Source organism: Brassica oleracea, chromosome C5 (assembly GCF_000695525.1).
Source record: "Brassica oleracea var. oleracea cultivar TO1000 chromosome C5, BOL, whole genome shotgun sequence".
In the NCBI taxonomy this organism is placed as follows: Eukaryota; Viridiplantae; Streptophyta; class Magnoliopsida; order Brassicales; family Brassicaceae; genus Brassica; species Brassica oleracea.
Genome location: NC_027752.1, coordinates 44241505 through 44255421, shown reverse-complemented (window position 1 = coordinate 44255421; position 13917 = coordinate 44241505). Strand labels below are relative to the sequence as shown.

At 36.3% G+C, this 13917-nt stretch overlaps 3 protein-coding genes across 5 annotated transcripts; all 3 read left to right on the top strand.

Moving 5' to 3' along the window:
• The first annotated feature begins 937 nt into the window (after nucleotides 1-937).
• LOC106292631 (twist-related protein 1-like) lies at nucleotides 938-1768 on the top strand. The gene has a single exon (XM_013728257.1). It carries the CDS (start codon nucleotides 991-993, stop codon nucleotides 1597-1599), a length of 609 nt encoding a protein of 202 aa, XP_013583711.1. The 5' UTR covers nucleotides 938-990; the 3' UTR covers nucleotides 1600-1768.
• A 581-nt stretch (nucleotides 1769-2349) lies between these two features.
• LOC106295467 (probable acyl-CoA dehydrogenase IBR3) lies at nucleotides 2350-7184 on the top strand. Of its 3 annotated transcripts, none has more exons than XM_013731379.1 (17): nucleotides 2350-2413; nucleotides 2865-3036; nucleotides 3102-3236; nucleotides 3332-3472; nucleotides 3552-3683; nucleotides 3757-3942; nucleotides 4031-4108; nucleotides 4192-4311; nucleotides 4389-4487; nucleotides 4813-5172; nucleotides 5451-5633; nucleotides 5721-5863; nucleotides 5944-6028; nucleotides 6135-6344; nucleotides 6421-6573; nucleotides 6641-6745; nucleotides 6832-7177. In XM_013731379.1, exons 2-17 carry the CDS (start codon nucleotides 2902-2904, stop codon nucleotides 7024-7026), a joined length of 2460 nt encoding a protein of 819 aa, XP_013586833.1. In that variant the 5' UTR covers nucleotides 2350-2413; nucleotides 2865-2901; the 3' UTR covers nucleotides 7027-7177. The 3 variants fall into 3 exon arrangements, with proteins under 3 accessions (XP_013586833.1, XP_013586831.1, XP_013586832.1); XM_013731377.1 differs by lacking the exon at nucleotides 2350-2413 and adding an exon at nucleotides 2476-2608 and having other exon boundaries at nucleotides 6832-7184; XM_013731378.1 differs by lacking the exon at nucleotides 2350-2413 and adding an exon at nucleotides 2638-2748.
• Nucleotides 7185-11341: 4157 nt separating this feature from the next.
• LOC106293593 (probable pectinesterase/pectinesterase inhibitor 23) lies at nucleotides 11342-13724 on the top strand. The gene is made up of 3 exons (XM_013729271.1): nucleotides 11342-12093; nucleotides 12291-12680; nucleotides 12967-13724. Exons 1-3 carry the CDS (start codon nucleotides 11463-11465, stop codon nucleotides 13653-13655), a joined length of 1710 nt encoding a protein of 569 aa, XP_013584725.1. The 5' UTR covers nucleotides 11342-11462; the 3' UTR covers nucleotides 13656-13724.
• Nucleotides 13725-13917: the final 193 nt, after the last annotated feature.

The following is a 13917-nucleotide window of genomic DNA, read 5'->3' as shown; positions in this document are numbered from 1 at the left end:
CCCACCTCTTCCTTTAGAGATTTTAAAGGCAATGCCGGTTAATGAGTTTGTGTATAACAGTATAAGGAGGGGCTTATCGACCACGAGATCAGATATCACACCATCTTAAGGCCTAAATTTTATTGGGCTTCTTAGGCCTGGGCGTTTGGGGGACGTTGGTTTTGGTTCGGTTGATTCAAATTTGAATTTTCGGTGTTATGTTCGTAAGTCCCACTTCAACTTTTACTAATTATAGGGTCGGGTTCGATTCGGATCGGATTTGAAATCGACCAAAAATTTATATTTTAAACCTCAAAATTGACAAAAAAAAATTCAAAATATAGAACTTGTTCACAAAACTAATTAAAAATTTAGTTAAACTATCTAAACTAACTAAAAAGTATTATAAATAACAAATAAAATAAATTACAAAAATATTTTGAATACTCTAAAATATCTAAATCACCTTAACATATATAAAAACACTAACATATTTAACTAATTTTGGATATTTTCAAATCCTAATTTGGATTTCGGTTCGGGTTATAACCAAACCCCAGAGTACTAAGCTCATAAGTCTCGTTCAGATATTTTTGGATAACAGTTCTGATCCGGTTTCGGTTCTTCCGGTTCGGGTTTAGGTATGTATTTCGGATTGAGATAAAAACGCCAAGGCCCAGGGCTTCTGTTCATCTAATCACATCTTACTATTTTACTTGAAATGTATATTGGGATGATCAAGTATCATTGGGCTTTACAGAGTATGGGCCAAGCATGAGTATTACAGCCCAGCTATCGGGGCTTTCGAAAAGATCATGGGTCCGTTCCCATCTAGTCACGTTTTTTTTTTTTCAAAAGACACGTGGCTAATCTATTCAACACGCAAACCAGTTACGTGTACAATCAACCCGCCTCCCTCGGATCCGAATCAGGTTCTCGATATTTATTAACCCGAAATGTATCCATTACCGTGGATCTGGGGAAGACAGGGTCGTCGTGTGATTTTTGTAGATGATGGAGCTCTCTCTGATCGTTGAAACAGTCTCCGCGGTTTGCACGGCCAAGCAAGGCGTAGCGTTCGGGAGCTCTCTTCTCCTTCTCAATCGGTGGGATTCAGCGAATCACGTTTCGTTCACCGCCGATTCCCTCGTCGATCAGTCTCCGGGTGGAATCGTTCAAGCGTCGGCGGCGGTTATCTTCCCCGTCGACGCGATCGCTCCTTCGCCGGTTAGATCTAGCTCTTACAAGACGATCCGCAGGATCCGCAAAAGGCGGCGCACGAAGCGCGTCTCGTACGGCGGCGATTCGGAGGACGGTGGAGACTTCGGTCGGTTTCTGTTAGAAGGCGGTTTCGGTGGGAGCGACGGTCCGTTCGGGTTTGGCGGTGATGGTGGCGGTGGGAAGGGGTGGAACTACGGCGGAGGCGGTGGTGGTGGAAGTTGGGATGAGTCGTCTTCGTCGTCTGGGTCTTGGTCGGATCCGGCGATGGAGTTCGTGTACGAAGTGATTTGCTGGATCGCGTTGTCGAATTGTGTGCATTTCGCGTTCAAGAGGATAGTGAGGATCGTGACGGACGGTGAAAGGGAGAAGTTGAACCTGACGTTGTCTCCGGTCTGCTGATAAATTCGTTGTTAGGTTGCAATCATGTGTCTGAAAGTTCTTAATCTCAGCTTCAATTCCATCTAATGATCTCTCGTGTATATATATTTATAGGCATTGTACATATATATATTTCATTTGGTTTGCAATCTAATGGTGAATGAATGATACTGTGGGTAAATTGATAGTTCTCTGACATTTTTTAGAGATGACTCATGACTCATAGGCCTAGTAGACTTCATTACAGATGCATACTTGTTCATGTAAATAACTTGGGTTTATATAATTAAGCACTGCGCTTTGTCAAAACTCTCCGGAGCTTGGTAACCCGTGGATGGTTGTGGTTGATTTTGGTTCAAGTTCTGTGTTGGCTCTCTCACAGAGCGTATCGTACCTAGGCGCCTGGAGCTGTTCAGTTAACCTATACTGTGGCTTGGGTATGACCTCTCCTATGTACAAAGTCACCTGAGCATCAGCAGAACTAAATTGGTTTAGATGATGGGCTTATTATCTCTCTCACAATATCCCAATCAGATGAAAACCGAAACACTATAAACCTCCAGTCTTTATTGGGTACATCAAGATAGGCATCTGGTAGGACCAAGAGAACACCAGGCAATCCTGAAGAATCAACACAACTATATTCCAAAACTAGACACATATATATTCTACAGACGGTAATAATTCAGTTAGAATAAGATCAATCGAAGTTTCCTCCTCGAAGCAATTCAAGTGACTGAACCATTCAACAGAGGACAAGACCAGAAGGATAATTTAAAACCCACTTCTACAGTAAGCATTCCCAGAGCAACGAAGAATGGAACTGACAAAAGAGGAAAGTTTCTTTCTTTTGAAAAACAACCTTTTGTCTGTCCCAAACATTCTTGTTGTTCATGGATCTAAAGTTCTTTCAAAAAGCTTTCTTATCTTTTGTTACTTCAAAAAAAAGTTGCGTCTTTCTAAGTACAACCTAGAGATTAAAACATCTGATCAAACACGACATGAGCTGGCAAATCATATCAAGTTAAATGTATACATTAATGTATCTTAGGATCTCTTCTTCTTAATGCGATCTCTTAATAAGAGTAGTATGATTGATCTCTTAAAATAGTACTAGTATTATATTATATCTGTGCTGTCTGCTGAGAAATTTTGATTAATTTAAAGAAGGTAAGACTGACTGATTGATATCACAATATCACATACAAATAAAATAAATAAAATTATCTAAAGGGTAAGGTTTTGCGACTTTCAAAAAATATCTTTGATTTGTTGTTTTGCAACAGGAGAGGATCAGAGAGAGAGAGAGAGACAGCTAAAAACATGGGGAGTAACACCGGCGATCTAGTGACACGTGTCCAATCAGCTCATCTGTTCGATCACGACGCCTTGCTCCGTTACGCCGCCGACAACGTCTCCGGTTTTCCGACCAACCCATCTCAATTCACCATCTCACAGGTACTCTTTGAGGTTTCCTCCGCCCCAAAGATCGAAGCTTTAATCCCTCTTCTGGCTATTTGCAGTTCGGACACGGGCAATCGAATCCGACCTTTCTGATCGCTGTCGGCTCGGGAAGCTCCCTTAAACGCTACGTTTTGAGGAAGAAACCTCCTGGGAAGCTCTTGCAATCTGCTCATGCCGTTGAAAGGGAGTTTCAGGTAAGCAAAAAATCGAATCTTTTAACTCTTGAAAGATCACTAATTTAAACTCTATGAGATGCAGAATCGAATAAAGGTTGATGCTTTTATGTTAGGTGCTTAAGGCTCTTGGTGAGCATACACAAGTTCCTGTCCCCAAAGTCTTCTGCTTATGCACTGACCCCACTGTGATTGGGACTGCTTTTTACATTATGGAGTTTATGGAAGGAAGAATCTTCATAGACCCCAAGTTGCATGTAAGACACTCTCTTACATGAATGTTAATGTCTGTTTGTTAGCTTTAGTTGTGATGTATGTGTGTGTTTTATTGGTTAGAATGTAGCACCCGGGAGAAGAACTGCGATCTATCGTGCAGCCGCCAAAGCCTTAGCCTCTCTTCATTCTGCTGATGTTGATGCGATTGGTCTTGACAAATACGGTCGGCGCGCAAACTACTGCCAAAGACAGGTTAGTGGATCAGTTTTGAGACTGGTTGTTCTCGTAACGATTAACAATTTGATTGGTTTATCTAAATTTTCAGATAGATAGGTGGTTCAAACAATACTTGGCTTCAACGAGCGAAGGCAAACCCGTAAGGAATCCAAAGATGTTTGAGCTTGTTGATTGGTTACGCAAAAGCATACCCGCTGAAGATTCAACTGGGGCAACGTCAGGCCTTGTACACGGAGACTTCCGCATTGACAATCTAGTGTTTCATCCTTATGAGGTCTGATGACTCTCTACTCTCTAGGCTCTTTTGTTTTTTTTTATGATTCTTGGATAGTTTTGGAGACCTTATTACCTTAAGCTGGCAGGATCGAGTTATTGGAATACTTGACTGGGAACTCTCCACTCTTGGGAACCAAATGTGTGATCTTGCATACAGCTGTATGGTAATAAACTATTCACAAAGCGTTTTTCTTTCTTTCTTTTTGCTTCATGCTCTGATATATAAAGTTCAAATGGTGTTTGGCAGCATTACATTGTGAATGTTCAGCTCGATAAGGAGCATGTGAGTGAAGGTCTTGAAACTACTGGACTCCCAGACGGAATACTTTCTATGCCAGAGTTTCTCTTAGAATACTGTTCTGCATTGGTATGTCCTGTTTCTATATTATATGTTGTAATCTTGAAAAGGATCTGAGTCAGCTTTACTTGTAAATTGCCTATTAGGGGAAACCATGGCCTGCGGCAAACTGGAAGTTCTACGTAGCCTTCTCTATGTTTCGGGCCGCTTCAATCTACACAGGCGTGTACAACAGATGGTTAATGGTATTAACCCTGTAAATTTTACTCCTTCCGTTTCATAAAGTTACATATTCTAGAGAAAAATTTTGTTTCAAAAAGATCTATTTTTTTTTTTGCATTTTCAATGCATGTTTTATTAATTAATTACAAACTTCAAAAAATTTAATTGCATTTATTGAATTTTTATTGGCCTAAAATTATGGGAAAAAGATAATCATAAAAAAATATGTAAATTTAATGTGTTTTATTAAAATGTGTGAAAAGTATACGTAACATTTTGAAACGGAGGGGGTATTTAATTGTAAAGATACAAATGGTCATCAGCATTTGTATTTTGATCATCATGCAGGGGAATGCTTCTGCCGGTGAACGTGCCAGGAACACAGGTGTTCAAGCCAATGAGCTTGTAGAGTGTGCATTGGGTTATATCGCACGCGAGAATGTTCTTCCTGCGCACCCTCCACCTGTTAAAAGACATGAGGGCCCATCGTATGAAAGCCTTGTGGATGGAACCGGGAGATTCGTTCCCAACAGAAAAGTATTGGAGCTAAGGGAGAAGCTGATCAAGTTTATGGAGACTCACATCTACCCGATGGAGAAAGAGTTCGCCAAACTTGCTCAGTCGAATTTGCGGTGGACCGTTCACCCTGAGGAGGAGAGGTTAAAGGAAGAGGCAAAGAGACAAGGCCTATGGAACTTATTTATTCCTGTAAGTATAATTTATATCTTTATATGCTAATATATAAAATGTTTAATGTAAAATAGAAAGAAAATGACAAAAAAAAAACAGATTTTAAAAATTATGATTTATACAAATTTTTTTTTATAATAGACTAAAATGTTCTTTTTTTATAACTTTCAAGTTACCAAAAAAAATATTTTATCTTAAGAAATAGTTTAAAATAAGTTTTTTTTTTCAAAAAAAATATCTTTTATAAAATTTTGTTTTGGATGAGAGTGTACTTATGGAGTTCTTGGTTATTGCAGGTGGATAGTGCTGCTAGAGCTAGGAGAGAACTGGCAGCTATTGAGAATAAACAATCTTTTGATCAATTGTTTGGTGAGGGCCTTACGAACCTGGAGTATGGTTACCTTTGTGAGATCATGGGTCGTTCGGTTTGGGCTCCACAGGTGTTCAACTGTGGTGCACCTGATACTGGAAACATGGAGGTAACAAAAAAAAGCAAGTATGATTCTATTTACCTGTCTAGAAGTTGTCTCATTGCTTATTACTTGTAATCATTACTATCTTTGTAGGTGATACTTCGGTATGGAAACAAAGAACAAATTGCTGAATGGCTGATTCCGCTGCTTGAAGGAAAGATCCGTTCTGGATTTGCTATGACTGAGCCACAAGTTGCATCGTCTGATGCAACCAATATTGAGTGCTCTATTAAAAGGTTAGAGATTGTCTTTTGATTCTTATGTTGTAATCTACTTTCATTACTTCTTATAGCTAATTATGTTTGGTTATAAATAGACAAGGTGATTCATACATCATCAATGGCACAAAATGGTGGACAAGTGGAGCCATGGATCCAAGGTGCAGAGTGCTTATTCTCATGGTTAGTTCTCTGTTCCTTGCTCTCTTTCTATCTAAAAAAGTTTTCACAAACGTATTTGGTCTATTATTTATAGTTTATTCGAACAAAATTTATCTGTGTTGTACAGGGAAAAACTGATTTCAACGCCCCAAAACATAAGCAACAGTCTATGATACTAGTGGACATGCGGACTCCAGGTATACACGTGAAGAGACCTCTCACGGTGTTTGGTTTTGACGACGCGCCTCATGGACATGCTGAGATTTCTTTTGAGAATGTGATTGTCCCGGCGAAGAATATTCTCCTAGGAGAAGGCCGAGGATTCGAGATTGCTCAGGTAGATTCAGTGCTTGCAGTAACAGAGAAAGGATTTGTATTTATCTGCTGTTTTTATTGTTTGTGATATTAATCAGGGAAGGTTAGGCCCTGGAAGATTGCACCATTGCATGAGACTAATAGGTGCAGCAGAGCGTGGGATGGAGCTAATGGCTAAAAGAGCTCTTAGCAGGAAGACTTTTGGGATGTTTATAGCGCAGCACGGTTCTTTTGTCTCTGATCTTGCAAAGGTAAACAACCACTGTGTTCTTTAATCACTCCAACGCCTCTTATATGAGTGCTTGTATGATGATACAGTTGCGAGTAGAGCTGGAAGGAACCAGATTGTTAGTACTAGAAGCTGCTGATCATCTCGATAAGTTTGGGAACAAAAAAGCTAGAGGGATTCTCGCAATGGCCAAGGTAAAGAATATGTTTATATATTTGTAATTATGTGAAATTAACCAAAGTAGAAGTTGAAGAAGCAAAATCAATTTTTGGTTTTTCAGGTTGCAGCTCCAAACATGGCGTTGAAGGTACTAGACACGGCTATTCAAGTTCATGGAGCAGCCGGTGTGTGCTCGGATACAGTTTTGGCGCATCTGTGGGCCACGGCTAGAACGCTCAGGATTGCTGATGGACCTGACGAGGTTCATCTTGGGACCATTGGCAAGTTAGAGTTACAGAGAGCTTCAAAGCTTTAAAGCCCAAAGAGAAATCAGATTTGCCTTGTACTATTCATACATGATAATAAAGCTGTTGTTGGGATCTTTTGCAGTATGGCAAACCTGAATAAGTTTATACAGGATCTTCTCATCTGTTTCACACTTGTTGACGATAATGCATTGTGAGATTCTTTTCATGCCTCGTCCCAACTGCATTCTTACTCTCTAATCTCTATATCAAGATCACAAAAACATAACATCCCAAAATTTCAAGAACATCATAAACGCGGTTTAGATGGAGAGAAGAACCACAATACTTTGTAAATCCATTAACAAAGATAGAATTTATAAAGAGCAGTGGATTTAAAGTTAATTCTCTCGGTTTTATAATGTAGTGTTATTCAATGATTAATTTAAAATTTTTTATATTGGTTAACTGTATTTAAAACCTTTTTATTAAAAGATTTTAAAATCTAAGATTATTGGTTCTTGTATTTAAATGAATTTGTAATATATTGTTATTCAATTAAAGAATTCATACAAAAGATTTAAAATCTAGTGTTATTCATATTTGATAAAATTTTACAATTCATTTGACTTGAAATACTTTGAAACGGATTTAAATTCTGTTTTATGTGTAAAATATATGAGTCCAAATCTAACCTATTATCTCTTGATTTTATAAACAGTTTCTATTAAAACCATATGATACGATGAAATAATACTCATTTTTTAGGAAATTTTCAATTATACCACAAATTTGATACCGCTTTTCATATTTTTCATTAATAAATAACTACTTTCATAGAAACTTTAAATTTGTGATAAAATAACACTAAGATAATTTTTCAAGATATTTAGAAAACATATAAACCCAACCCCAACCCCTAATCACTAATCAATAAAGTCTAAACACAAATATTAGTATATTTTTGATTGAGAATATTTTTGAAAAGTAATATTTAACTTGTGGTATTTTAAACAATTTCTCCATTTTTTTCTTTTGAACTAAGAAAGAACACTCATCTAATGGAAAAATTTCTCACTTCCAATCTGATTTTCTATATCAAGGAAATATATGAACAGTTTTTAGTTATAAATCCAACGTCCCCATTTTTTTGTTTATAGAGTTAACATATGACTTTTTCATTGTTAATTGATCAAATCTAGAAAATAGCTTTCATCATTTGACCAAACTTTGCATTACATTGATCAAATTCATCTTTCTAGTTTTCCATAATAATAATATAAAATATTGTTTCCATCTTTTATTAATGTTTTTATGATAATATTGTCTTTAAGTTTGGAATTACGATTCAAATTAGAATCCTCTTAAAAATAAATTATGATTATGTTAAATAAATCAAATGATATTATGTTGAACAAATTGTTGTTATTGAATCAATGATTTAAATATATTTTGCAATCCATCAAAATATATTTGCAATTCAACAATTTGTTCAACATAATATCATCTGATTTATTTAACATAATCACTTCAATTCAAATTAGAATCCTCTCACAATAGATTAAAATCCTCTTAAAATAAATTATGGTTATGTTAAATAAATCCAAATTTGTTAAGAGGATTCTAATATCATTGATTGAATAACAACAGTTTTTCAACATAATATCATTTGATTTATTTGCAATTCAAATTAGAATCCATCAAAATATATTTTCAATGCAAATAAGAAACGGTTTATTATTGAGAAAATTGGAAAATGAAACACTTAGAACTTGGATTTGTCCCACTAAAATTTAATCTAAGATTTTTGTCTCATTAAAATTTTAATTAATGTTAATACTCTTATACCATTAAATTAATCTAAATTAAATTTATTTAGAATATATAATATTTATTAATTGTTTTCTTAATATAATTTTTGTAAGTAAAAAAAAAATTGAAATAGAAAAATGTGTTTACGGTAAACAAGCTACCACGACCATCTTCTTCGATAAGCTAACTTGTAACTTCATCACAAACCTCCGTGAAAGTTGCTTAGCCAACACTAAGTCTCGTTACACCAAGACTGGAGCATCTCAGTCGTCGCTGGATCTTCAGTCGCCATCATCACGGACTCGAACAACAATGGTAGAGTTTCTCATTAAAATTTTAATTAATGTTAATACTATTATACCATTAAATTAATCTAAATTAAATTTATTTAGAATATATAATATTTATTAATTGTTTTCTTAATATAATTTTGTTAAGTAAAAAAAAAATTGAAATAGAAAAACGTGTTTTACGGTAAACAAGCCACCACGACCATATTCTTCGATAAGCTGACTTCATCACAAACCTCCGTGAAAGTTGCTTGGCCAACACGAAGTCTCATTACATCAAGACTGGAGCATCTCAGTCGTCGCTGGATCTTCAGTCGCCGCCGGATCTTCAGTCGCCATCATCACGGACTCGAACAACAATGGTAGAGTTTCTCATTTTTGCCCATTAAATCCTTAAGCTTCTGATATATTTTATTTCAGCCCCAAAGGTTTTTCATGTGTAGGCATGACCTCTTGAATCAAACCAAAACTTTCATTTGTGCATTTCAGAACTCGTAATTTCATAATAGTCTCTCTTATCTTGGTGGTTTTCAAATCGGCCACAAACTTTGTAATAGAGAAAAACGTAGAAAAGAAGATATTATGCGAGATTTATGGTAGATTATTTCATGTAAATTTAGGAAATATATTAACCGAAATATGGAAGTTTTCATATTTTCGTGATTTATTTATAATATGGATTTTAAGTAGAGTACTACACTACATAGTGGGTGAGAAATCTATTCTTTTTTACGCGTAACATTAGGTAATAGCTAAATTAATCATGTTATGACACATAAACAAGATAAGATAAAAGATATAGTTAATTCTAGAACGATATCTTGCCATAATACAAATGAACGAATTATAGGTAAGATAGAATATATAAGAAAATTTTGTTTGCGTTATATACCCAAGCTAGATCAGTGTATGATATTTTGTATCAGATTCTAAACTAAGTAGATGACCAAAATGAGTACTCTATGCTCAGATATGACATAAAATAAAATATGATTTTACTGTTTTTATAAGAAAGTAAAACATATAAATATTCATACTCATGTTTTTTATAGTTTTCATATTCTTTGATATTTTCTAATTTTAATTTATTATTTTTTCTATTACAAAAATTAAAACGTATCCAAAATAGCCTAAAATCAAAAAATTCTATTGGGACAAACCCAAATTCTAAATATCTCATTTATCCAATTTCTCTTTATTTTAAGAGGATTCTAATATCACTGATTGAATAACTAACAATTTGTTCAACATAATAAATTGTGTTGAACAAATTGATGTTATTCAATTCAAATAAACTGTGTTGGTTTATTTACAACACAGTTTGATCCATCAAAAATTCAAAATATATTTGCAATTCAAATTAGAATCCTCTTAAAATATGATTATGTTAAATAAATCCCATTTTGTTTGTCTCCAAAACGAAGAAAAAAAGCTTCAGTTTCAACTAAAAAAAGTGGTAAAGCATGTGAATGTTAGCTGCTTGTACGTTGTTATATGAGGATGAAAAATATGAGGGTTGACTTAAATGAGATGAAATCTCTGCTACAGGGGAATCTAATTAATATCTATAATGGACTCATCACCAGGCAGGTTTAGAGTTCAGTTTGTGTTTGTCCCACCCAAAAACGATTATTTACTGTTAATGTTGTTAAGTCTAGTAGTGTTGCAACTTTTTTCTGTAAAATATATGAATTAAAAATTTTACGAGAGAGACATCACTGAAGCCTCATGTGGCTTTTGGCTAAACCATATGATCATTTCCTCTAGTACTCGAAGTTCAATAAAGGCGCTTAAAAAACTGCATATGTACATGAACAACACAAATACACACGGACACAAATTTGTATATAGAGGATCTTCTCATCTGTTTCATACCTGCTAATGATAATGCATTGTGAGATTCCTCTCGTGCCTTGTCGCAGCTGCTCTTTACTCTCTGATCTCTAAATCAATTCCTCATTCAGTAAGAATCATTAGAGTCAACACAGATTTCTTTAAGAGGATTATGAAGATCGCATTTAACATAATTTCATTTCATACCACAAACATAAGACCACTATTCATAGGGTTATGGTAAAAGCGGGAAACCAAACGTTTTAGATGGAGACAATGACCACAAAACTTGTAAGGAAACAAATAAAAATATTCCTAAAGACAGAAAATGTAACACAGCCTCATGTTATTCTTTCCTTAAACCCCAAAAATAGCATTACAACTCATCTCTATATTTAACCCCATCAAGATTTTTCTATCCATTTGTTTAAACATTTGTAAATACTAAACACCAAAGAGGCCTTATAGCCACAGTTGCAGGCCTCGTCTGCTCCATTTCTAACATGTAAAAATAAAACACATTAGGAAAATTAGAAGAAAAAAAATTGAAAACTAGATTTGTGTAAGAAGAAATGACGGTTGATGGTGACAAGAAAAAGAAATGCCTCATCGCCGGTAGTGTCTCAGGTTTGCTAGTCATCATGGTTGTCTCTGTAGCTGTCGTAACATCTAAACACACTCCCAATGAAAACCAAATACGGACAACCACCAAAGCCGTTAGAGCAGTTTGTGCACCTACTGACTTCAAAGAAGCCTGCGTCAAAAGCTTAATGGACGCCTCTCCCAATTCAACCGAGCCTCTTGAACTCATCAAGCTAAGCTTCAACGCCACCATCAAGTCCATCAACGACAACCTCAAGAAAGCCTCTGAAGATGTTAAACCCAAGGCTGACAAAGACCCAGGAGCGAAAGGCGCTTTCCAGCTCTGTGAGAGGCTAATGATTGACGCTATTGATGATCTTAAAAAGTGTGTTGACCGTGAGTTCTCAGTTGCTCAGATTGAAATCTTTGTTGAGGATCTTAGAGTTTGGCTAAGTGGCTCCATCGCATTCCAGCAAACATGTATTGATACATTCGAGGAGATTAAGTCTAATCTTATGCGTGACATGCTTAACATCTTCAAAACATCAAGAGAGCTTAGCAGCAATAGCCTTGCCATGACTACTGATCTTCCCACCATTCTCCCAAATTCCAACACCACAGGTTTCTTTTTCAATCTATTTCCAAAATATACGTATAAACCCCAAAAAATTAGGAATTAGTTTACATAAATCTAAGCCCTCAAAAATATAAGAAAACATTTTTATAAAAATTCCTTATAAATTGTTTAATAGCTTCCAAGATTTCAAGACCGGCCTGAAAACAATGAATACCTAACAATTAGCTTTTGATGATTACAGGACTAACCGGAGCTCTTGCAAAGTACGCGAGAAAGCTTTTGTATACAGAAGACAGTATACCAACATGGGTTGGACCACATGCACGGAGGCTCATGGCAGAAGAACCAAAACCAAAAGGAGGAGGACCACTAGTGAAGGCTAATGCTGTGGTGGCTCAAGACGGAAGCGGCCATTTCAAAACCATCACCGATGCTCTAAAAGTTGTACCTAAAAACAACAGAATGCCATTTATCATCCACATCAAAGAAGGTATATACAAGGAGAATGTCAAGGTCACGAAGAAAATGGCGTACGTCACTTTCATCGGTGATGGACCAAACAAGACCAAAATCACCGGCAACCTCAATTTCGGTATTGGAAAAGTCAAGACGTTCCTAACATCCACCCTCAGTAAGTTTCATCTTTCAAATGTTGATTGAAAAATGATTCACTACATAAACGAATGCGACCACATAATATTATATCGAAAATTATATAAACTATATGAATCACATGACACAATACTGTAATGACGTTATACAATCAATGTATGAGAGCACAACTTAATACAATATTAAAAAATGAATTTAACTACATAAACGCGACCACCACGACATTATATTAAAAATTACATGAACTATATGAATCACGTGACAACATCTATTAATTAACGTTACAAAACCATTTGTTTTGGCAGCAATCGAAGGTGAGCACTTCACAGCGAAAAACATCGGGATCGAGAACACGGCTGGACCAAAGGGAGGACAAGCGGTGGCGTTGAGAGTCTCGGCGGACTACGCAGTGTTCTACAGCTGTCAAATCGACGGATACCAAGACACCTTATACGTCCACTCACAGCGCCAATTCTACCGTGACTGCACAGTCTCCGGGACAGTAGATTTCATCTTCGGAGACGCGAAATGCATACTCCAGAACTGTAAGATCGTTGTCCGGAAACCTAAGAGAGGCCAGTCGTGTATGGTCACCGCTCAGGGAAGGAGCGACGTCCGTGAATCGACAGGGTTGGTGCTCCATAACTGTCATATAATGGGGGAGCCGGCGTATATTCCGGTGAAGTCTGTCAACAAGGCCTATCTAGGAAGACCGTGGAAGGAGTTCTCGAGGACGATCATCATGAAGACGACGATAGACGACGTGATTGATCCCGCCGGATGGCTACCGTGGAAGGGTGACTTCGCGCTCAAGACGTTGTACTACGCTGAGCATTTGAATGCTGGGCCTGGATCGAATGAGGCTCTTAGAGTTAAATGGCCCGGTATTAAGAAACTAAGCCCTGAAGAGGCTTTGTTGTACACTGGGGGTAGGTTCTTAGTAGGTGATACGTGGATCCCACAAACACAAGTTCCGTACACCGCCAACATGTAGGAGATTTGAATTTGTATATGATTTTGTTTTAAATGTGTTCTTCTAGAACTGTATGAAGAATGGTTATTTATAGCTCATCAGTCATTTCATCATGAGTTTTGCATCTCGTGAGTAATATAATTAAGCTAAGAGTGAATAGACATAACCAAACAATGGAAACTTTTGGATTCGAATATAAAGCCGCTTCCTAAATAATCTATTGCATGTTTAAATGCCCAACATTATTATTATTTTTTTTTTTTTTTTTTTTTTTTTTTTTTTT

Excerpts from the sequence above, each read along its gene's own strand:
- LOC106293593 (XM_013729271.1), top strand. The coding sequence starts at position 11,463 with ATGACGGTTGATGGTGACAAGAAAAAGAAATGCCTCATCGCCGGTAGT. Across the intron at positions 12,094-12,290 it reads CCCAAATTCCAACACCACAG|GACTAACCGGAGCTCTTGCA; the intron begins GTTTCTTTTTCA and ends TGATGATTACAG. Across the intron at positions 12,681-12,966 it reads GTTCCTAACATCCACCCTCA|CAATCGAAGGTGAGCACTTC; the intron begins GTAAGTTTCATC and ends TTGTTTTGGCAG.
- LOC106292631 (XM_013728257.1), top strand. The coding sequence starts at position 991 with ATGATGGAGCTCTCTCTGATCGTTGAAACAGTCTCCGCGGTTTGCACG.
- LOC106295467 (XM_013731377.1), top strand. Across the intron at positions 3,237-3,331 it reads CCGTTGAAAGGGAGTTTCAG|GTGCTTAAGGCTCTTGGTGA; the intron begins GTAAGCAAAAAA and ends CTTTTATGTTAG. Across the intron at positions 5,173-5,450 it reads TATGGAACTTATTTATTCCT|GTGGATAGTGCTGCTAGAGC; the intron begins GTAAGTATAATT and ends TGGTTATTGCAG.